This window comes from Oncorhynchus nerka, linkage group LG17 (assembly GCF_034236695.1).
Source record: "Oncorhynchus nerka isolate Pitt River linkage group LG17, Oner_Uvic_2.0, whole genome shotgun sequence".
Classification (NCBI taxonomy): domain Eukaryota; kingdom Metazoa; phylum Chordata; class Actinopteri; order Salmoniformes; family Salmonidae; genus Oncorhynchus; species Oncorhynchus nerka.
In genome coordinates, this window is record NC_088412.1 from 41,330,693 (window position 1) to 41,354,897 (window position 24,205).

Genomic DNA, 24,205 nt, shown 5'->3' on the forward strand with positions numbered 1-24,205 from the left:
CGAGGTAATTGAGGTAATATGTACATGTGGGTAAGAGTTATTAAACGTATGCATAGATAAATAGATAATAACAGAGAGTAGTAGCAGCAGCAGCATAAAGGGGGAACAATGCAAGTTAGTACGATGCAAGTAGTACAAAAACATTTGAAATGGTATGCAATTATATAGGCTTGTTGTAAACATAAAAATTCATGCAAATTATGAATAAAAAAAAAATAGATAGCGTGGTAGTTCAGTATGAGACCAACACACTCATTTAATGAATTTCGAAATGTTTTTAGTAACCCCTCCATTTCCCCACCATCCAGGGACTCTGAATGCAAACAGACTATTGCATCTCCTCCTGGCTAGTCTACTTTCACCTCCCGCAGCCCATCCTCTCTCTCCCACTATATCGCGAGAGATATTGGAGCGCAGAAATATTCATATGTTAGCCACAACTGTTATAAAACGACAATTATATCGCGGACATATGAACGAATTGTAATGTAAGCCAACGCAATATTGCTAAATTAGTTATTTTATTCATAGCTGGCTAGCTAATAATAATAGCTAGCCACATATTGACGGTAGCTATAGCGATTCGCCTGTCGGCTGTAGTAGCACATCTGGGAGGCACAAGTTACGATTTAACTAGCTAACTGTAAAGTGGTCACTATTTTGAAGACACGCGTGTACAAGTGGGTAAACATAACATTACTTCAATTAGCTAGCACCCCTTATTCAATGATAATAGCCTAGCTAGCTACGGTTAGCTGGCTAAACCGCTGTTATTGAATTAAAACCGCTAGCTAGGCTTACATTTTTAGCTTCATTGTTGAATATTGGCTAGTTAGCTAACTGCTTCAAGCTTGTGCCTTTTTATTTAGTTAGCTAACATGGTTCTGTCCAGAAGATGGGTGGCGTTACTAGCTAGCTGTGGTGGGTCGCTAGTTAGCGAACGTTAGCTAGCTAGCGCAGTAACGCTTACTAGATTGTTTATCACGCGATGTGCTGGCTCTTGTTGCTAGTTAACGTTAGCTAAGCTAACATGACCACACTGTCTGTTATGTCCACGCACTATCATTACTCTGTAATATTAGCTATCTAGTTAGTGAACTGTCTCTCCTTTGTGTTATTTTAGCAATCAAGCACTGGCCTCGAGTTTCTTTCGAGGCCGACAATGGTTTGTGAATTCCAGCTAACTGCGTTAGCCAGTAACGTTAGTACCAACCAGGCTCTCTGGATTGTTTACATCCAGCGCCAGTTTGCAAACTAGCTAGGTAGTCTAGCTAGCTAGCTACAACAATCTAGCGGCAAGGTATTTTTTTTTTCGTCATCAAGGTAGATAGTTAGCTATGTAGATTTGCTACAGTATGTCAAAGTGATTACGCGGCTACTTATCTGAACACTGACAAATCAGTTGGTGGATTTTCACCATACCTAGCTACCTAAGTACCGTTATGTGAAGATCTCTAGCTACCTAATTGAATGGGCTGTCAGTCAAACGGGTTGCTAATACATTTGTTGTTTTTGTGGATGTAAAGCATCGACTCAATTTAAATCAGTGACACTTGACACAACTGTTGTGACCACTAGTCTGACAGACAACAACTAGAGGTGGCAACCGGTGCTAGGGGTATTTGTATTAGTTACACAGTTGATTAGATATTGTAGATCATAATAGAGTTTGTTATGGATCTGGAGAACATATGTAACAGGTAATGTGATGTCACCATTTGATTGTGCTTGTATTGTTTTCACAGGCTGCAGTTGTGTTCTTGTGGATGTGTGGTGGACCATAAGCAGGACGGCCACTTGTGAACCTCACCTAATTTACCTTGCCCCTTTGTCCTATACCTCCTCCCTGACTCCTCCCTGTCTTTTATCATAGACCTTTTTAAATATATGAAAGCATGTTGCACAGAGACAGACACCCTATATTTCTACCTCTTCTCTGTCTGTGCTCATCAGTCTGTTACGGTAGTCTTTTAGCTGAAGGTTTTAAATGGGGGTGAATCTACTCTATGCCTGGTGTAGTACGGTACTTGAATTCCCACCCATTTGTATATTAGCCCCGATGAGCTGTGCAGATTTCATTAATCAACCTTAAGTGATAAACCAATCAGCAGCCAGCTAATTGGCCAATCAGCCCCCCCTACACTCCCTCCTGGTAGAATGAACGGATCTCTTTTAACCCCGCCTAGCCTGCGGGCAGCCAACTCCTCTACCCTGCCCCCGTCACCCTCCCCGTCCCCTCCATCCCCCTCCCTGTTGCCACTGTTCCCTCGGCCACCTCCCTTGGCCCAGCCTCACCCCTCCTCGCTCTCGGACACCCCCACACCCTCCCCCTGCCTGAGCTGGACGGAGTTCTGTGAGCTGCATGCCCGCATGGCGGCCGGGGACTTTGCCCGCCACTTCCGGGCGTTCCTCCTGGAGAACCCTCACTACTCCCCCGACTCTGCTGCCGCCTTCTGTCGCCGCTTCACTGACCGCTTTGTCCGACATTTCCAGAGCGAACTGGAGGGGGTGGCAGGGGCGCCGGGTACAGCCCCCGGGATGGAGGCAGGGAGCTGGGCTCCCCAATTAGACGCCACCTCCCTGGAAGAGGAGGCGGTCTCTCCCCCTCCCATCACCGAGGGATCCTGCTACCACGCCTGTGCCCCAGCCAACCCGGTGCGAGCTCTGCCCAAGCCTGCCTCCACACGCCTGGTGTTGGAAACCCGAAGTGGGGACCAATTTCAAGATTCCTATGCTGTCACAACGGTCCTCCCCCCATCTTCCTCCTCCTCCTGCTCCTCCTCAGTGGGAGGAGGAAACAATGGCGGGCGGGAAGAGAGGGGTGCCCCAGTTACTGTTAAACACTTCCCTGGCGTCGGCCCGGGCAATGGAGAAACAACGGCCGAGGAAGAGGAGGATAGCTGGGCGGGCGTAACGGTCATGGAGGAGGAGGTGGAGCTAGATGAGGGCGAGGCGGATCTGGAAGTTTGCTTGGACAATGAAGACTCCTCCCACATGCCCCAAACGCCTGCCTCCCCTTGCTCCGACACACCCCCTCCCCGCTCCAAGGGTAACGGCACACCGGCCTCGACAGGAAGCCAGTCCAAAACCAAACTGAAGAAGCGCTTCTCTCTGCGGAGTGTTGGGCGCAGCGTGCGGGGTAGTGTCCGGGGCATCCTGCACTGGCGCAGCTCGTCCAGTGACTCCCCACAGAGCTCCTCCCAGCTGCCCTCCAGCTACAGCTACACAATGGGGGTCCAAGACGCTGCCACCGGCTCTTCCTCCAAGAGGAACTCTGGCACTCAGTCCCCTACGCCCACCTCTTCCATGCCTGTCTCTCTCTCCCTGCCCCTCTCCCTCCCACACTCCTCCTCCTCCTCCCTGCCCCCGTCTTCCTCCAGCAGTGCCACCTCCCTCTCGTTGTCGGAAGCGCGGGACCGCCGGCGGAGCAATGGCGAGGGGGGAGAGAAGGAGAAGTGGAGCCACCGGCTGGAGAAGTTGCGTCTGTCTCGCTCCCCACCCCCCGTTCTCTCCTCAGCGCCCACTTCGGCCGTGGTGTCGCCTTCCTCCGGCCTGCCCCCCAGCAGCAGCAGCAGCGCAACCCTGAGGAAGACGGGCCGGCTGGTGAGGGAGGGAGGAGTCAGCGTCAGCTCCTCCATGCCAGATGAGTTTGCCGGGAGCCACGGTGGTTTCCCTGGCTTTTCCTTTGGCCTGCTGCACCACGGCACACAAGAACACAACAACGCTGGTACTGGCTTAAACAACACCTCGTCCACCGCTAATGCTGCTCAAACAGCCGCAGTGCAGCCTCTCGTCCCCGGGGGCACTGTGGGCTGGAGGGGCGGTCGTTGGCACAAGTGCCGACTGGTCCTGAGAGAGAGGGACAAGGAGGGGGAGCGGGGCGAGGAGTACTATCTGGAGTTCTTCATCCCGCCTAAAGTGAGTGTGAGACCTGCCCTGTGCAACTCAATATTAGAAAGGTGTTCTTAATGTTTTATATACTCGGTGTATATAGCTGCCCCCCAAAAAATCATATTTGATAATGATACATTAATAATACGCTTGCTATATTGTTTTTACGTGAACATAATCAATGATGAAATTGAAATGCAAAACTCCAGTTTGTTGTTTTTAAGTTGACAGTTTAATGCCCTAACAGATAACACTGCCATATTGAGAATTTTTTGGGGAAGATAAAGTTCATGTTTGTAATTGTACTACATTATTGTGATCGCATTATTTGTGACAAAAAAAATTAAAACTTATTGTGAAATTTAACAATGCTTATTCTTAACATACAAAGTACAACATTTTCATTCAAATCCTTATTGGGTAAAACTATATTATTCCTCCCATTTTCGATTTTAAGTTCCTTATTGTCATTTGAAATCCTGGCCACATTCTTAACAGTTTAGCCTGTCAATCACTGTGGGTGGGATTGTCAGGGGAGGAGCTGGATATTTGTGAGAGTCACAGGATTGGTAGGGTTTTTAGACCTGTTAAGGAATTATTGGGGGTGGGATTTTCAGGGAAGGGAGTAGATTAGTAATTGAGTTATTTAAAACACTTTTTCAATATATTGTGGCAAAACCTAACAAAACTATAAACTCAACATGTACATAAAAGATACCAGAAAGTTTTATAAGCACAAAACAATTATTTCTCTCAAATTTTGTGCACAAATTTGTTTGTATCCCTGTTAGTGAGCGTTTCTCCTTTGCCAAGATAATCCATCCACCTGACCAGGTTGTGGCATATCAAGAAGCTGATTAAACAGCATTTGCTAGGGACAAAAGGCCACTCTAAAATGTGCAGTTTTGTCACACAACACAATGCCACAGATGTCTCAAGTTTTGAGGGTGTGTGCAATTGGCATGCTCCACCAGAGCTGTTGCCAGAGAATTCATGTTAATTTCACTACCATAAGTCACCTTCAACGTCGTTTTAGAGAATTTGGCAGTACGTCCAACTGGCCTCACAACCGCAGACCACCTCCTGCGGTTGTGATGCTGAGGAATATATCTGTCTATAATAAAGCCCCTTTTGGGGGGAAAAACTCATTCTGATTGGCTGGGCCTGGCTCACCAGTAGGTGGGGGGTTGGAGGCATCAGGGTAGATTGTGTATCCTTGATATAACACTGAAAGGCATGACAACCTGTCAACATGCTCCTTTGTAATGCTTGGAAATTAATGATCTGTCATAATGTGAAAATTGCACAATTTCTCTGAGCGCATAGATGGTGTCTTATTTATTCAATGTTCTTCTCTTTCCCCCTGTTTCTCAGTCCTCCAAGCCCAGGCTGACTATCCCATGCTGCTCTATTGTGGATGTGAGGAGCACCACAGCCCTGGAGGTGCCTGACAAGGAGAACACCTTCCTCCTGCAGGTAACACTCTGATCTGTCCATCCTTTCATTTCCTTATTTTTTCAATTCCCCTTTCTTGTTCTCTCAGTTCATTTAATTCAGGTAGTCCGCTCCTGTTCAGCTGTAGACTGACTTGTATTTCGCTCGCTCGCTTTCTCTCACCCCCCTCTGTCGCCCCCTCTCTCTCTCGCACTCCCCCTCTCTTTCTCTCACCCTCTCTTTTTCGCACCCCCCTCCCTCTCTCACCCCCCCTGTCTCTCTCTCACCCTATCTGTCTCTCACCCCCTCTCTTTCTCTCGCCCTCTTTTTCTCGCCTCCCTCCCTCTCTCACCCCCTCTCTCTGTTGCCCCCATTCTCACTCTCTCGCTAACCCTATCTTTCTCTCTGTCAGTTGGAGGGACAGGTGCAGTATGTGATTGAAACGCGAGATGCTGTGCAGATGAGAGCCTGGTTGAGTGACATCAGGAACGGTATATGTATCAGGTAAGCAAATTGGGTGTTAAGTAATATGAGTTTTCTTTCAAGTCAGTGATTAGGGGGGGGGGGGGGGGGGCAGTGAATGAGAGTTAAGAGGGACCATGTATATTCTTGTATTCACTGTCGGTCAACTATTGATGAGGTCAACAGAAGTAGGAGCGACATCCCGCCTAGAACAAGTTTTGTGTATCTTGACTGTACAGTGAACAGGAGGACATAGAAGCTGTGTGTGGGGGACCCATGGACATTAGTGGAACGCCAGAATTCAGTGACCGCCTCTCTCAAGGTGAGTGGGGCATGCCAAATCCCAAATCGACCCCTTGACACCTCCCCAAGCCACTACTCTTAGACCAGTATATACCAACCAGTCAATCGCAGTCGTAATCAACTAGGCATTCCTAGTCGATCGCCGAACATTTTTTGCGCTCCTCTTTTTAATTTGTTTTTTTGCCTTGAGCTGTTGGTGGTAAATGCACTTGATTCAGCTGCCCTGTGTGCTGGGTAGGCAAAGTGTTCCCATTTTGAACCATTTCGTTTGTCTGAAGGAACAAACTCTGCCTACCCGGCAGACCTGTAGAGCTAAATCAAGTGTGCCTACTGCGCTGGCCAATCGGATAGCTCAAATCACCGTGCCAGCAGCTTCCACGGCCCCACAGCAAAGTTTGATACTATCCTAAATAGAGGTCGACCGATTATGATTTTTCAATACCGATCCCGATTATTGGAGGACCAAATCGGCCGATTAAAAAAACAAAAACAAAAAAAAATTTAACATTTTTTTTTTATATAAAAAAAACACACAACAACAAAAACATGTATTTGTAATAATGACAATTACAACAATACTGAATGAACACTTATTTTAACTTAATATAATACATCAATAAAATCAATTTAGCCTCAAGTAAATAATGAAACATGTTCAATTTGGTTTAAATAATGCAAAAACAAAGTGTTGGAGAAGAAAGTAAAAGTGCAATATGTGCTATGTAAGAAAGCTAACGTTTCAGTTCCTTGCTCAGAACATGAGAACATATGAAAGCTGGTGGTTCCTTTTAACATGAGTCTTCAATATTCCCAGGTAAGAAGTTTTAGGTTGTAGTTATTATAGGAATTCTAGGACTATTTCACTCTAATCCATTTGTATTTCATTAACCTTTGACTATTAGATGTTCTTATAGGCACTTTAGTATTGCCAGTGTAACAGTATAGCTTCTGTCCCTCTCCTCGCTCCTCCCTGGGCTCGAACCAGCAACACAACGACAACAGCCACCATCGAAGCAGCGTTACCCATGCAGAGCAAGGGGAGCTAGCCATTTCACTTCGAGTTACACCAGCCTCATCTCGGGAGTTGAAAGGCTTAAAGTCATAAACAGCGCAATGCTTGATGCACAACGAAGAGCTGCTGGCAAAACGCACGAAAGTGCTGTTTGAATGAATGCTTACGCGCCTGTTTCTGCCTACCACCGCTCAGTCAGATACTTAGATACTTGTATGCTTGTATGCTCAGTCAGATTATATGCAACGCAGGACACGCTAGATAATATCTAGTAATATCATCAACCATGTGTAGTTAACTAGTGATTATGATTGATTGTTTTTTATAAGATACGTTTAATGCTAGCTAGCAAATTACCTTGGCTTACTGCATTCGCCTAACAGGCAGTCTCCTTGTGGAGTGCAATGTAATCAGGTGGTAAGAGTGTTGGACTAGTCTCCTTGTGGAGTGCAACGAGAGAGAGGCAGGTCGTTATTGCGTTGGACTAGTTAACTGTAAAGTTGCAAGATTGGATCCCCCCAGCTGACAAGGTGAAAATCTGTCGTTCTGCCCCTGAATGAGGCAGTTAACCCACCGTTCCTAGGCCGTCATTGAAAATAAGAATGTGTTCTTAACTCAAATCAAATGTATTTATATAGCCCTTCGTACATCAGCTGATATCTCAAAGTGCTGTACAGAAATCCAGCCTACAACCCCAAACAGCAAGCAATGCAGGTGTAGAAGCACGGTGGCTAGGAAAAACTCCCTAGAAAGGCCAAAACCTAGGAAGAAACCTAGAGAGGAACCAGGCTATGTGGGGTGGCCAGTCCTCTTCTGGCTGTGCCGGGTGGAGATTATAACAGAACATGGCCAAGATGTTCAAATGTTCATAAATGACCAGCATGGTCAAATAATAATAATCACAGGCAGAACAGTTGAAACTGGAGCAGCAGCACGGCCAGGTGGACTGGGGACAGCAAGGAGTCATCATGTCAGGTAGTCCTGAGGCATGGTCCTAGGGCTCAGGTCCTCCGAGAGAGAGAAAGAAAGAGAGAATTAGAGAGGGCATACTTAAATTCACACAGGACACCGGATAGGACAGGAGAAGTACTCCAGATATAACAAACTGACCCTAGCCCCCCGACACATAAACTACTGCAGCATAAATACTGGAGGCTGAGACAGGAGGGGTCAGGAGACATTGTGGCCCCATCCGAGGACACCCCCGGACAGGGCCAAACAGGAAGGATATAACCCCACCCACTTTGCCAAAACACAGCCCCCACACCACTAGAGGGATATCTTCAACCACCAACTTACCATCCTGAGACAAGGCCGAGTACAGCCCACAAAGATCTCCGCCACGGCACAACCCAAGGGGGGGGCGCCAACCCAGACAGGAAGATCACATCAGTGACTCAACCCACTCAAGTGACGCACCCCTCCTAGGGACGTGTTCCCTTTATTTTTTGGAGCAGTGTAATTCAACACTTTAAAAAAAACATCAAACGCACTTCTTCCTACTTACACTCGCACTACATCCAGCAGCTGCAGTGAATGAGTAGCCAAGTGTATCGATGGGCCTTGCGTTTTTATTAACGGCTCGTCGTGTCTATTCTAATGCAGACTAATATTTAACTTTCTCTGGTCATAGGAACAACATGAATTTGTGCATGAGGCAGAGATAATGTGGTGTGACTCGGCGTTGGTCATCAGACTGTGTCCCCCTCTCTCTGGTCAGTCTCACCAGAGGAAAAGGAGAGATCGAGGGACCGTGAGAGGAGGACCCTCTGCTGCTCTCTCTCTCCCCTCCATCCGCTGAGACTGACCATCAGATGCAGATACAACCAGACATGGAAACGGTTTGTGGGTTTACGAAATGCACATTCCTTTATTGAATACAGTATGTGTATGATGCCTTGTCCTTTTGGTGCTGCCGATGTAGCCTGTGGAGAGAAACGCAGGTTGTGAGTTCAGCCGACATTCTCATTTTGGTTTTGGAAGCAATCATTTGTTTTGTTGCGCTGCATTTAATGTTTCTTATGTTAATGTTTCTTGCCTTTTCTTATGTTACTGCTTCGGCATATGACACTTTCTATACTACTCTAACCCTGGCAACCTCAATCTCCCTTTCTCTCACCGGACACCTCCGATCTCCAGCCTCATGACCACCCCCCACAACTTAACACACACATGACTTTCTCCACCGATACCACGCATTGCTTCGTCTCATGCCCGCCTGCACACTTCTCAGATCTAGGCATCTCCCTCCGACACACTGCTGCGACATGGCCCATAAACTTGACACCTTTAACACTGTTGTATTTTCAGGAACAAAAGCTCTCATGTTAATTGACACTTCCTTCCACGACCTTATCTGGCCAAGACTCTGCATAAAAACTCAGCATGACAGACAATGTCTTCTCCGTTTCCCCACGCTCGGTGATTCCCACTGGATCTACCACTCACCAAACGGCGGGCGTTAGACACCGGGGGGAATCTTCAATTTCAACTGCTCCTCCTCAACACTTAATGCTAATCCGGAGCGCCCACTCCCTCTGGGCGGAGGAAACACAATAAATCATCACGAGTCCACTCCGAGTTACCTTCAACAACTAAACAGTCCCCAACCTGACGCCACATACGGATCAGCCAAAATACAAGGATCCATTCGCTCTACAAAATCTCACTCCCACTGGGCCAGAATCATCCTTATCATCCTTGAGGACAAGGGTTTCTGATGGACTTGACGCCGACCTTCCTCACCGCACTGCTTCCCTTCTATACTAATTTTCTTCTCAGCAGTCATCACTGCACCTGCCACCACAGTTAATTCATCCTCACTCTTGTCACGTTCAATTTCCTCCTCAAGCTCTTCCAAACATTCTGTGAGATCCTCCAGTTCATATTCACTCAGGAGATGGGAACAAAAATATGGATGCAACCATTTCAAAGATTTTACTTACCGTAATTTCCGGACTATAAGCCGCTACTTTTTTCCCCACGCGTTGAACCTCGCGGTTTATACAATGACGCGGCTAATTTATGGATTTTTCCCGCTTTCACAAGATTCATGCCGCCAAAAAACTGAGCACCGTCACATAATGTGACGTAAATCGAGCGCGCTCAAAACTTCCCATCATTCTGATTACGGTAGTAATTTTGTCACCCTCATCATGGCAAAGACACAGAGAAATGCATATGATGCAGCTTTCAAGTTGAAGGCGATCGATCTGGCTGTTGGAAAAGGAAATAGAGCTGCTGCATTGTTCAGTGGGAGGCTTGGATGACAAGTGGGGAGAAATCCTTCACTAAAACGGGCCGCAGGCGAAGAGCATCTTATGGTCAAGTCTGCCAGTGGGTCCTGACAGCGTGGAGCATTGTCAAAAAATCCACTATCATCAACGGGTTTCGAAAGGCTGGACTGCTGCGTGTTGAAGGGGCAGCATGAGCTCAGCGGGGTATTTCCCTCTGGATTATTTTTGTTACAAGCCGTGTTTCGTTTAAAGGCTGCGTCTTATAGACATGTGCGGCTTATTTATGTACAAAATACATATTTTTTAATAATTCAGTGGGTGCGGTTTATATTCAGGTGCGCTTAATAGTCCAGCAATTACGGTAGTTACAGTTCATATAAGGCAATCAGTCAATTGAAATGAATTCATTAGGCCATAATCTATGGATTTCACATGACTGGGAATACAGATACGCATCTGTTGGTCACAGATCAGAAAACCAGTCAGTATCTGGTGTGACCACCATTTGCCGCATGCAGCGAGACACATCTCCTTTGCAGAGTTGATCAGACTGTTGATTGTGTCCTGTGGAATGTTGTTCCACTCCTCTTCAATGATGTGCGAAGTTGCTGGATATTGGAGGGAACTGGAACACGCTGTCGTACACATCAATCCAGAGCATCCCAAATATGTTCAGTGGGTGACATGTCTGGTGAGTATGCAGGTCATGGAAGAATGGGGAAATGTTCATCTTTCTGGAATTGTGTAGAGCCTGCGACATGGGGCCGTGCATTATCATGCTGAAACATGAGGTGATGGCGGTGGATGAATGGCACGACAATGGGCCTCAGGATCTCGTCACAGTATATCTGTGCATTCAAATTGCCATCAATAAAATGCAATTGTCTTCATTGTTTGTAGCTTACCCTGCCCATACCATAACCCCACCGCTACCATGGAGCACTCTGTTCACAACGACGCCATGGCATCTGACGCTGAGGCAAACTGCTCGCCCATACGACGCCATACACGCTGTTTGCCATCTGCCCGGTACAGTTAAAACTGGGTTTCATCCATGAAGAGCACACTTCTCCAGTGGCCATCGAAGGTGAGCATTTGCCCATTGCAGTCGGATCAAGACCCTGGTGAGGACAACGAGCATGCAGATGAGCTTCCCTTAGACGGGTTCTGACAGGTTGTGCAGAAATTCTTTGGTTGTGCTAACCCACAGTTTCATCAGTTATCCGCGTGGTTGGTTTCAGATGATCCCGCAGATGAAGAAGCTGGATGTAGAGGTGTTGGAGGCGGCTTATGGTAGAGAAATTAACATGACATTCTCTGTCAACAGCTCTGGTGGACATTCCTGCAGTCAGCAAGCCAATTGCATGTTCCCTCAGCTTGAGACGTCTGTGACATTGTGTTGTGACAATGTATTGTCCCCAGCACAAGGTTCACCTGTGTAATGATCGTACTGTTTAATCAGCTTTTTGATATGCCACACCTGTCAGGTGGATGGTTTATCTTGGCAAAGGAGAAATTCTCACTGATAGGGTACTAATTGTGCAAGACATTTGAGAGAAATAAGCCTTTTCTTGAACATTTTTTTTTCAGCTCAAGAAATGCGACCAACACTTTACATGTTGCGTTTATTTTTTTGTTCAGTATATGTTTATTGTGCTGTTCAGGCCTTTATGTAAGATAATTGTTACCATTGATTTGTGATTGGTCTAAAATGGTACAGTCCAAGGTGAGACCTGATGGGAATTGTACTTGAAACCCTGCCAATTCATTGTTGGCCAGACAGCCATGCTGGTTGAATGCTATATTTTCAATTATTGATTGAAGCTTGGTTTCTTTGAAGCTCAACTTATTATTTGATACATTTTCTAGTTTATGGCCCTGTCCAGTTTTTGTTATGTTTGTTATTTTTGTTTGTACATAGTGTACAGTTTTCCGGTGGCTTTAACTCACCGCTGTAAATAAACAACCTCATTCTAAGTTTGCCCCGTATCGAAGTGTCTGCCTCCTTACTGAAACTTCCACCGCTTGGGTGGCCTCCATTACAGGCCGACTGCAATAAACCTCATTCATACAGAACTGTTTTTATTTGGTAAATGTTGCATAGGCTTACATTAAAAAAAAGATGTTTAGAAACAGTTCTGCGCTGTAGATCTCGGCATGCGATTTTGAAAGTCAACGTGGCTCAGAAAAGGTTGGTGACCACTGCCTTAGACACTTAATCTGTAAGAACCTACAAACAGCAGACATGTAGCATAAGGTGAGGATCTACGACCATATTCCTAACCTATCCCGTCTTTTCAAATATGACTGCACGGGATAGGATCTAGGAGCACATTTGGGATTGTTGTGTGACGATTTCCCTGTGTTTCACCATTTTTCTTTGCAGCTTTACAAATATATAGTTAGAACACTTAACACCTGATACAGAAAGCGAGACGACAAATGTTGTTTTAACTATGTGTCCAACGTTCCGTTGCTATTTGAAAGTACAAGAATAAGACGTCTGCTTAAATAATAAGACTGATGTTTTTGCTCCTGTCCTGTTGCAGTGTGTTATGGAGGTGTGGGCGGCTCTTCCCCGCTGATGGACCCACGCCCCCCAGAGTTACCGCCCCGCGCCCCTCTGGACGAATCAGACGGACGTGGGGGCGGAGCCGGCCTGGGCACACCATTTGCGGAGACGCCAGATGCCACAGGTGAAGGCTGCTACTTACGCAGTTCGCACACACACGCAAACGCTTGCACAAACACACATACACACCAGAATGTACAGAGCAAGTCCTTTTTTTGTCTAATCTTTTCATCACTCCCCAAATCCCTCCTCCCCTCATCCATCCTTCCCCTCATCCCTCCTCACCTCCCAGGCTCCTTCCTGTTCTCAGACGTGGTGGAGGCGGTGGAGCACCCTCTGAGCGAGTGCCAGTGGTTCCACGGGACGTTGTCGCGCCTCAAGGCGGCCCAGCTGGTGCTGGCGGGGGGTATGGCCAGCCACGGCGTCTTCCTTGTGCGCCAGAGCGAGACGCGCCGCGGGGAGTACGTCCTCACCTTCAACTTCCAGGGCAAGGCCAAGGTACAAGAGACGGGAGAGGGAGAGTGTGTGTCAAATCAAATCAGATTTTATTCATCACATGCGCCAAGTACAGCTGGTGTGGACTTTACCGTGAAATGCTTGCTTACGAGCCCTTCCCAACAATGCAGCGTTTTTAAAATCAAAATGAAATATTAAAAAGAGGAATGCAATAAAATGCTCAAGAATGGAGCTACATACAGGGAGTACCAGTACCAGATCAAAGTGCAGAGGTATGAGGTGTTTGAGGTAGATATGTACATGAAGGCAGGGTAAAGTGACTAGGCATCAGGATAGATAATAAGAGTAATAATTAGAGTAAAATAAAGAACAGAGCAGCCGCAGCAAGTTATGCTTGTGCATTTGTGTTGTCGGTCTGCGTGTAGGTGTTCTGTGTGTGTGCGTACGTACGTAGTGAATGTGTGTGTGTTTTGGTTTCGTGTGGGAGTGTCAATGTAGCGTGTGTGTATATGTGTGTGTGTATATATATATATATATATATATACATACGTACATACAGTGCCTTGCGAAAGTATTCGGCCCCCTTGAACTTTGCGACCTTTTGCCACATTTCTGGCTTCAAACATAAAGATATAAAACTGTATTTTTTTGTGAAGAATCAACAACAAGTGGGACACAATCATGAAGTGGAAGGACATTTATTGGATATTTCAAACTTTTTTGACAAATCAAAAACTGAAAAATTGGGCGTGCAAAATTATTCAGCCCCCTTAAGTTAATACTTTGTAGCGCCACCTTTTGCTGCGATTACAGCTGTAAGTCGCTTGGGGTATGTCTCTATCAGTTTTGCACATCGAGAGACTGAAATTTCATGATTGTGTCCCACTTGTTGTTGATTCTTCACAAAAAAATACAGTTTTATATCTTTAGGAAAAGAAAGGCTGTACTGAGGGTTTGTAGGCCTGTTGTAAGGCAGGTCCTCACCAGACATCACCGGTAACGACGTCGCCTATGGGCACAAACTCACCGTCGCTGAAGCAGACAGGACTGGCAAAAACTGCTCTTCACTGACGAGTAGCGGTTTTGTCTCACCAGGGGGAATGATTGGATTCTAATTTATCACGGAAGAAATGAGCGTTACACTGAGGCCTGTGCTCTGTAGCGGGATCGATTTGGAGGTGGAGGGTCTGGCATGGTCTGGGGCGGTGTGTTACAGCATCATCGGACTGAGCTTGTTGTCATTGCAGGCGATTTCAATGCTGTGCGTTACAGGGAAGACATCCTTCTCCCTCATGTGGTACCCTTCCTGCAGGCTCATCCTGACATGACCCTCCAGCATGACAATGCCACCAGCCATACTGCTCGTTCTGTGCGTGATTTCCTGCAAGACAGGAATGTCAGTGTTCTGCCATGGCCAGCAAAGAGCCCAGATCTTAATTCCATCTGGGATCTGATGGGTGAGGGCTATGGCCATTCGCCCCAGAAATGTCCGGGAACTGGCAGGTGCCTTGGTGGAAGACTGGGGTAACATCTCACAGCAAGAACTGGCAAATCTGGTGCAGTCCACGAGGAGGAGATGCACTGCAGTACTTAATGCAGCTGGTGGCCACACCAGATACTGACTATTACTTTTGATTTTGATCCCACTTTGTTCAGGGACATATTATTTAATTTCTGTTAGTCACATGTCTGTGGAACTTGTTCAGTTTATGTCTCAGTTGTTGAATCTTATGGCCATACAAATATTATTTACACATGTTAAGTTGACAGTGAGAGGACGTTTCTTTCTTTGCTTAGTTAATATATACAGTTGAAGTCAGAAGTTTACATACACTTAGGTTGGAGTCATTAAAACTTGTTTTTCAACCACAAATTTATTTTCAACAAACTATAGTTTAGGCAAGTCAGTTAGGACATCTAGTTTTTGCATGACACAGGTCATTTTTTCCAACAATTGTCTGCAGATGAATTCACTGTATCACAATTCCATTGGGTCAGAAGTTTACATACACTAAGTTGACTGTGCCTTTAAACAGCTTGGAAAATTTCAGAAAATGATGAAATGGCTTTAGATGCTTCTGATAGGCTAATTGACATCATTTGAGTCAATTGGAGGTGTACCTGTGGATGTATTTTAAGGCCTACCTTCAAACTCAGTGCCTCTTTCCTTGACATCATGGGAAAATCAAAAGAAATCAGCCAAGACCTCAGAAAGAAAATTGTAGACCTCCACAAGTCTGGTTCATTCTTGGGAGCAATTTCCAAACGCCTGAAGGTACCACGTTCATCTGTACAAACAATAGTACGCAAGTATAAAAACCATGGGACCACGCAGCCGTCATACCGCTCAGGAAGGAGACGCTTTCTGTTTCCTAGAGATGAACGTACTTCTGTGCGAAAAGTGCAAATCAATCCCAGAACAACAGCAAAGGACCTTGTGAAGATGCTGGAGGAGACAGGTACAAGGTATCTATATCCACAGTAAAACGAGTCATGATACAGGCATTGCAGTTAGTTTGGGTACCATTAATTGACTATTTTTTGCAGTCTGGCTATTTAGCAGTGTTATGGCTTGGGGGTAAAAGCTTTCTCTGAGCCTGTTCGTCCGAGAGCCAATGTTCTGATACTGTTTGCTGGATGGTTAGCAGAGAGAACAGTCTATGACTTTGGTGGCTGGAGTCTTTAGCAATTTTTCCGGCCTTCCTCGGACACTTGTCTGGTTTAGAGGTCCTGGGTGGCAGGGAGTTTGGCCCCAGTGATATACTGGGCTGTCCGCAACGCTCTCTGTAGCGCTTTGTGCATTTGCCATATCAAGCGGTGATGCAGCCAGTCAAAATACTCTGGATAGCACCAAGGAACTTGAAGCTCTTGACCCGCTTCGCAACAGCCTGATGGATGGGGGACGTGCTCGCCCCTCTTTCTCTTGTAGTCCACGATCAGCTCCTTAGTCTTACTGACGTTGAGGGGGAGGTCGTTGTCTGCCAGTTTTCTGACCTCCTCCTTGTAGACTGACTTATCGCTGTCAGTGATCAGGCCTACCACCGCTGCGTCATCAGCAATCTTGTTGTTTGTTTTTAGTCGTGCGTGGCCATACAGTCGTGGTTGAACAGGGAGTACAGGAGGGGACTAAGTACACACCCCTGAGGGGCCCCCGTGTTGAGGGTCAGCATGGTAGAGGTGTTGTTGCCTAACCTCACCACCTGGGGCCGGTCTGTCAGGAAGTCCAGGATCCAGTTGCAGAGGGAGGGGTTCAGTCCCAGGGTCTTTAGCTTTGGTGATGAGCTTGGAGGGGACTATGGTGTTGAACGTTGAGCTGTAGCCCATTCTCACATAGTTATTTCCCCTCTTGTCCAGGTGGGAGGGGGCAGTGTGAAGTGTAATTGAGATTGTGTCATCTGTGTATTGGAGTGGGTTTAGGGTGTCTGGGATGATGATGTTGATGTTTGTCACGACCAGCCTTTCAAAGCACGTGATAATTACAGATGCGTGTGACACAGTGTGATAGTCATTTAGGCAGGTTACTTTGGAGCTCTTTGGAACGGTGAAAATGGTGGTCAGCTTGAAACATGTTGGGATGACAGACTGGAACGAGGTCTGCGCAGTTTTGAGGACGCGCAGTGGTATTCCATCTGGCCCATCGGCCTTGTGATTGTTAACCTGTTGAAACGTTTTGCTCACATCGGCCACAGAGAGCGAGATCACACCTAAGTTGCATCCAAGGCTAACCCATATCCCCCTCTCTTCTCCCTTTTTTTTTGTCTCTCCCCCTTCTACTCCTTCCCTCTATCCCCCTTCTCATTCTCTCTCTCTCCCCCATACCTCCCTTTTCAACTCTCTCTCTCCATACTTCTCTTCCCTCCCTCTCTCTCCCTTCTCTCTGTCCCCTGCAGCACCTGCGTCTGTCTCTGAACGAGGACGGCCAGTGCCGGGTGCAGCACCTGTGGTTCCAGTCCATATTCGACATGCTGGAGCACTTCCGGGTTCACCCAATCCCCCTGGAGTCTGGGGGTGCCTCGGACGTCACCCTCATCAGCTTTGTGGGAGCCACCGCCGTCCGGCAGCCAGGTAACAGGTCAGGGGTGAAAGGTCACAGGATGTTCCACTAGGATGAAACTGCACTGGGTTTACACTGGCCTCTAAAGGCAAGTCTTGGGTGTTGTATGTATGTTGTATGTGTTTTATGCATTATGATTGGCTTACACTATGCTATTACGCCAGTGAATCGATACAGTGTGCGTGTGTGTCATCCTATTGTAGAACGTGTGTGTGTGTGTGTGTGTGTGTGTGTGTGTGTGTACAGGCCATAAGTAATGTTGTGTGTGCTAAAACATGGCCACTGCATGATGTTTCTGCCAATGTCATTATAACATAAGACTAGCTGCTTTGCATCCTCATGCTGTGTCCACTAGAGCAGGGACGTCACTAGAGATTAATGGATAGGGGGGCTAAACCATTTAGGGGGGTCTGGGCATATCCCCCCCAGGATTTTTTTAATGGCCCCAAAACGTATTTTTAGAGTAATAACGGGTGCAAAATCTATCAAAATAAGGTTATTTTTGGTCAAGGTTGGCTAAAAGTATATCTGTCTCATAGTTTGTGTTAGACACTGATCTAATATGGCTTAAATTCTCTCCAAATGAAAAAGTCCACTCTGTCCCCATCCAACAAAAGGCGCAAAAATGGCTGTACTATGTAGCCACGATACTTTGGGGATTTTATTTTGAGAGAGCGAGAAATGACAAGACATGCAGGTCATATTATACCAATAGAAAAATATCTTTATTTAAATGTCACCCTTTTGTTAATTTGTTGCTAAAAAATAATTAATTCAGACACATGGAACATCTTAAACAGTATCATCCACAATGGAACAAAATTTAATTCAACTAATGAGCTAAACAAAATAAAAATAACTGGAAAATAATTGGGAATAAAATCGGATAAAAAAAAAAGAAGTAAGATCCCAAGCAAATATTACAACCTATATTACAGAACTGCCCCTCTTGTTTCTCTCATTTGATGCTTATTCTGTGGTTGGACGCATCAAAGTGTACCTCCTATTTTTGTTTGAACTGTTCAAATCTTTAATTTCTCACCGGATTGGCCTCCGGCAGAGCTGCTGGCACTGCCTCTCTTGAATAATTTCTGTATATCCCTCTAACGTTAGTCGTTAGCAAGCCTACCGTTGAGAAATTGAGGATAATACAATGACATTGTGATCAACACTGTCACCTTTTCTACACATGACCTACTGATAATTGTTTTGCAATGGTCTACTGAATGAAAGAAGTTGAGTATGAAAATATATGTGCATGATGTTACGTCATCTGTCTCATTTATAGCCTGGCACAGATGGCAAAACAACATTAAATACAATGTTAATTAGATATCATCACCACATAACTTATGCTGATTTTAAAAGACACCGTTACCGTTAGCTAACTCTGTTACACTGTAACTTACAGGCAGCCTCACATAAAAACGTGTTGGTTAACAAAGCTTTATGACCAAAGTCTATAGTAGCGAATACTCTCTCTCTCTCTCTCTCTCTCTCTCTCTCTCTCTCTCTCTCTCTTCTAACTTACCACAAATTCACATCGTAGCCTATCTGCATTAATCTGTCCTGTCAGAGCCTTTTCCCGTCTGTTTACTGTTAGCTAGCAGTCTCAAGCCACAGAAGTAGCCAACGTTAACCAAAATGTTAGCTACAAGTAGACCTAACGGTCAGTAGCGCCAGCAGCAGCCTCCCCCAGGTCCTAGTGCCCACCCGGTTAGACGTTTAAGATGCGATGAAACGGTTGCCTAGCGACGTCCCTGCACTACAGCATGCGTGCTTACATGCGCACACACACACACACTGGAGTGGCTCCGCATGGCTGGTCCCATCAATTTGCACTGATGCTCCCACCCATACACCCCTGCTCCTTAAAACACAACTGAACCCCCCCTTTCCCTTCAAACACAATTCCAAATCAACCCCTTGCCCCTACTACCCTCTGCCCCTAGGTCATAGCACTCTACCTCCTCTCCTTCTACACCCTTCTTTCTATCCCCCCCCTCCCTGTGTCTTCCAGAGCTCTGATTGGCTGTCTCTGTTATTGTGTTTTCGTTGGGTCATTCTTCGCAGGCCGGGACAGGGCAAGCAGCCGGCCCACAGTCTGTGATGTCATCCCCACGCGCCACCTTGACTCTCCATCAACCCCCATCTCTGACTGTGTGTAAGTGAGACCAGACTCCACAGAAAGAGACCGAGTGTGTGAGTGTGTGTGAGTGAGTGAGACCGAGTGTGTGAGAGTGAGTGAGACCGAGTGTGTGAGACAGAGACCGAGTGTGAGAGAGAGAGACCGAGTGTGAGAGAGAGAGACCGAGTGTGTGAGAGAGAGAGACCGAGTGTGTGAGAGAGAGAGACCGAGTGTGTGAGAGAGAGAGACCGAGTGTGTGAGAGAGAGAGACCGAGTGTGAGAGAGAGAGAACGAGTGTGTGTGTGAGAGAGAGAGAACGAGTGTGTGTGTGAGAGAGAAAGACCGAGTGTGTGTGAGAGAGCGACCGAGTGAGAGATCAACCGAGTGTGTGAGAGAGAAACCGAGTGTGTGAGAGAGAGAGAGACCGACCGAGTGTGTGAGAGAGAGAGAGAGACCGAGTGTGTGAGAGAGAGAGAGACCGACCGAGTGTGTGAGAGAGAGAGACCGACCGAGTGTGTGAGAGAGAGAGACCGAGTGTGTGAGAGAGAGAGAGAGAGAGACCGAGTGTGTGAGAGAGAGAGAGAGACCGAGTGTGTGAGAGAGAGAGAGAGAGAGAGACCGAGTGTGTGAGAGAGAGAGACCGAGTGTGTGAGAGAGAGAGAGAGACCGAGTGTGTGAGAGAGAGAGACCGATTGTGTGAGCGAGAGAGACCGAATGTGTGAGCGAGAGAGACCGAGTGTGTGAGAGAGAGAGACCGAGTGTGTGAGAGAGAGAGAGATCGAGTGTGTGAGAGAGAGAGACCGAGTGTGTGAGCGAGAGAGAGACCGAGTGTGTGTGAGAGAGAGAGACCGAGTGTGTGAGCGAGAGAGAGACCGAGTGTGTTTGAGAGAGAGAGACCGAGTGTGTGTGTGTGAGAGAGAGAGACCGAGTGTGTGAGCGAGAGAGAGACCGAGTGTGTGAGCGAGAGAGAGACCGAGTGTGTTTGAGAGAGAGAGACCGAGTGTGTGTGTGTGAGAGAGAGAGACCGAGTGTGTGTGTGTGTGAGAGAGAGACCGAGTGTGTGTGAGAGAGAGAGACAGAGTGTGTGAGAGAGAGAGACTGAGTGTGTGTGAGAGAGAGACTGAGTGTGTGAGAGAGAGAGACTGAGTGTGTGAGAGAGAGAGAGAGAGCGAGAGAGAGAGGCCTAGTGTGTGTGTGTGAGAGAGAGAGAGGCCTAGTGTGTGAGAGAGAGAGAGAGACCAAGTTTGTAAGAGAGAGAGAGACTGAGAGAGAGACCGAGTGTGTGAGAGAGAGACTGAGTGTGTGAGAGAGAGAGACTGAGTGTGTGAGAGAGAGAGACTGAGTGTGTGAGAGAGAGAGACTGAGTGTGTGAGAGAGAGAGAGAGGCCTAGTGTGTGTGTGAGAGAGAGAGAGGCCTAGTGTGTGAGAGCGAGAGAGAGACCAAGTTTGTAAGAGAGAGAGAGAGACCGAGTGTGTGAGAGAGAGACCGAGTGTGTGAGAGAGAGACCGAGTGTGTGAGAGAGAGACCGGGTGTGTGAGAGAGAGACCGGGTGTGTGAGAGAGAGACCGAGTGTGTGAGAGAGAGACCGAGTGTGTGAGAGAGAGAGAGACCGAGTGTGTGAGAGAGAGAGACCGAGTGTGTGAGAGAGAGAGAGACCGAGTGTGTGAGAGAGAGAGAGACCGAGTGTGTGAGAGAGAGAGAGACCGAGTGTGTGAGAGAGAGAGAGACCGAGTGTGTGAGAGAGAGACCGAGTGTGAGAGAGAGAGAGAGAGACCGAGTGTGAGAGAGAGAGAACGAGTGTGTGTGTGAGAGAGAAAGACCGAGTGTGTGAGAGAGAGAGAGAGACTGAGTGTGTGAGAGAGAGAGAGAGACTGAGTGTGTGAGAGAGAGAGAGAGACTGAGTGTGTGAGAGAGAGAGAGAGAGAGACCGAGCGTGTGAGAGAGACCGAGTGTGTGAAAGAGACAAAGGTGTGTGTGAGAGAGACCGAGTGTGTGAGAGAGAGAGACCGAGTGTGTGAGAGACTGAGTGTGTGAGAGAGAGAGAGATCGAGTGTGTGAGCGAGAGAGAGACCGAGTGTGTGTGTGTGAGAGAGAGAGACCGAGTGTGTGTGTGAGAGAGATAGACCGAGTGTGTGTGTGAGAGAGAGAGACCGAGTGTGTGAGAGAGAAAGACCGTGTGTGTATGAGAGAGAGACGAGTGTGAGCGAGAGAGACCGAGTGTGTGAGAGAGAGAGACCGTGTGTGAGAGACCGAGTGTGTGTGAGAGAGAGAGACGAGTGTGAGAGAGAGAGAGACCGAGTGTGAGAGAGAGAGAGACCGAGTGTGAGAGAGAGAGGCCTAGTGTGTGTGAGAGAGAGAGAGGCCTAGTGTGTGAGAGAGAGACCGAGTGTGTGAGAGAGACCGAGTGTGTGAGAGAGAGACCGAGTGTGTGAGAGAGAGACCGAGTGTGTGAGAGAGAGACCGAGTTTGTGTGAGAGAGACCGAGTGTGTGAGAGAGAGAGAGACCGAGTGTGTGAGAGAGAGAGAGACCGAGTGTGTGAGAGAGAGAGAGACCGAGTGTGAGAGAGAGAGAGAGAGACCGAGTGTGAGAGAGAGAGACCGAGTGTGTGTGTGAGAGAGAAAGACCGAGTGTGTGTGAGAGAGCGACCGAGTGAGAGATCAACCGAGTGTGTGAGAGAGCAACCGAGTGTGTGAGAGAGAGAGTGAGAGACCGAGTGTGTGAGAGAGAGAGAGACCGAGTGTGTGTGAGAGAGAGAGAGACCGAGTGTGTGAGAGAGAGAGACCGAGTGTGTGAGCGAGAGAGAGACCGAGTGTGTGAGCGAGAGAGAGACCGAGTGTGAGAGAGAGAGACCGAGTGTGTGTGTGAGAGAGAAAGACCGAGTGTGTGTGAGAGAGCGACCGAGTGAGAGATCAACCGAGTGTGTGAGAGAGCAACCGAGTGTGTGAGAGAGAGAGTGAGAGACCGAGTGTGTGAGAGAGAGAGAGACCGAGTGTGTGTGAGAGAGAGAGAGACCGAGTGTGTGTGAGAGAGAGAGAGACCGAGTGTGTGAGAGAGAGAGACCGAGTGTGTGAGCGAGAGAGAGACCGAGTGTGTGAGCGAGAGAGAGACCGAGTGTGTTTGAGAGAGAGAGACCGAGTGTGTGTGTGAGAGAGAGAGACCGAGTGTGTGTGTGTGAGAGAGAGAGACCGAGTGTGTGTGTGTGAGAGAGAGACCGAGTGTGTGAGCGAGAGAGAGACAGAGTGTGTGTGTGAGAGAGAGAGACCGAGTGTGTGTGTGAGAGAGAGAGACCGAGTGTGTGTGTGTGAGAGAGAGAGACCGTGTGTGTGTGAGAGAGAGAGACGAGTGTGAGCGAGAGAGACCGAGTGTGTGTGAGAGACCGAGTGTGTGAGAGAGAGAGAGACCGAGTGTGTGTGAGAGAGAGACCGTGTGTGAGAGACCGAGTGTGTGTGAGAGAGACGAGTGTGAGAGAGAGAGACGAGTGTGAGAGAGAGACGAGTGTGAGCGAGAGAGACTGAGTGTGTGTGAGAGACCGAGTGTGTGAGAGAGAGAGAGAGAGAGAGAGAGAGAGACCGAGTGTGAGAGACAGAGAGACCGAGTGTGAGAGACAGAGAGACCGAGTGTGAGAGACAGAGAGACCCGTGTGTGAGAGACAGAGAGACCCGTGTGTGAGAGACAGAGAGACCCGTGTGTGAGAGACAGAGAGACCCGTGTGTGAGAGACAGAGAGACCCGAGTGTGAGAGACAGAGAGACCGAGTGTGAGAGACCGAGTGTTAGAGACAGAGAGACCGAGTGTGAGAGAGAGAGAGGCCGAGTGTGAGAGAGAGAGAGGCCGAGTGTGAGAGAGAGAGGCCGAGTGTGAGAGAGAGAGAGGCCGAGTGTGAGAGACAGAGAGACCGAGTGTGAGAGACAGAGAGACCGAGTGTGAGAGACAGAGAGACCCGTGTGTGAGAGACAGAGAGACCCGTGTGTGAGAGACAGAGAGACCCGAGTGTGAGAGACAGAGAGACCGAGTGTGAGAGACCGAGTGTTAGAGACAGAGAGACCGAGTGTGAGAGAGAGAGAGGCCGAGTGTGAGAGAGAGAGAGGCCGAGTGTGAGAGAGAGAGAGGCCGAGTGTGAGAGACAGAGAGACCGAGTGTGAGAGACAGAGAGAGAGAGAGAGAGAGAGACCGAGTGTGTGTGAGAGAGAGAGAGAGACCGAGTGTGTGTGAGAGAGAGAGAGACCGAGTGTGTGAGAGATAGAGACCGAGTGTGTGAGCGAGAGAGACCGAGTGTGTGAGCGAGAGAGACCGAGTGTGTGAGCGAGAGAGACCGAGTGTGTGAGCGAGAGAGACCGAGTGTGTGAGCGAGAGAGAGACCGAGTGTGTGAGCGAGAGAGAGACCGAGTGTGTGAGCGAGAGAAACCGAGTGTGTAAGAGAGAGAGAGAGAGACCGAGTGTAAGAGAGAGGGAGACCGTGTGTGTGAGAGAGAGAGACCGAGTGTGAGAGACCGAGTGTGAGAGACCGAGTGTGAGAGAGAGACCGAGTGTGAGAGAGAGACCGAGTGTGAGAGAGAGAGAGACCGAGTGTGTGTGAGAGAGAGACCGAGTGTGTGAGAGAGAGACCGAGTGTGTGTGAGAGAGAGAGAGAGACCGAGTGTGTGAGAGAGAGAGAGA

At 47.7% G+C, this 24,205-nt stretch overlaps 1 protein-coding gene across 2 annotated transcripts in view; it reads left to right on the forward strand.

Moving 5' to 3' along the window:
* Window positions 1–336: 336 nt before the first annotated feature.
* LOC115145257 (SH2B adapter protein 1-like) overlaps window positions 337–24,205 on the forward strand; it is a 42,589-nt gene continuing 18,720 nt past the window's right edge. The window contains exons 1-9 of one of the 2 annotated variants that reach the window (XM_065003170.1): window positions 337–680; window positions 1,746–3,918; window positions 5,266–5,367; window positions 5,738–5,829; window positions 6,027–6,109; window positions 12,888–13,034; window positions 13,203–13,408; window positions 17,257–17,431; window positions 19,494–19,584. In XM_065003170.1, the coding sequence (XP_064859242.1) occupies window positions 2,158–3,918; window positions 5,266–5,367; window positions 5,738–5,829; window positions 6,027–6,109; window positions 12,888–13,034; window positions 13,203–13,408; window positions 17,257–17,431; window positions 19,494–19,584 (2,657 nt within the window). In that variant the 5' untranslated portion in view covers window positions 337–680; window positions 1,746–2,157. The remainder of the gene's footprint in view (window positions 681–1,745; window positions 3,919–5,265; window positions 5,368–5,737; window positions 5,830–6,026; window positions 6,110–12,887; window positions 13,035–13,202; window positions 13,409–17,256; window positions 17,432–19,493; window positions 19,585–24,205) is intronic. The other variant, XM_065003171.1, reaches the window with a different exon arrangement.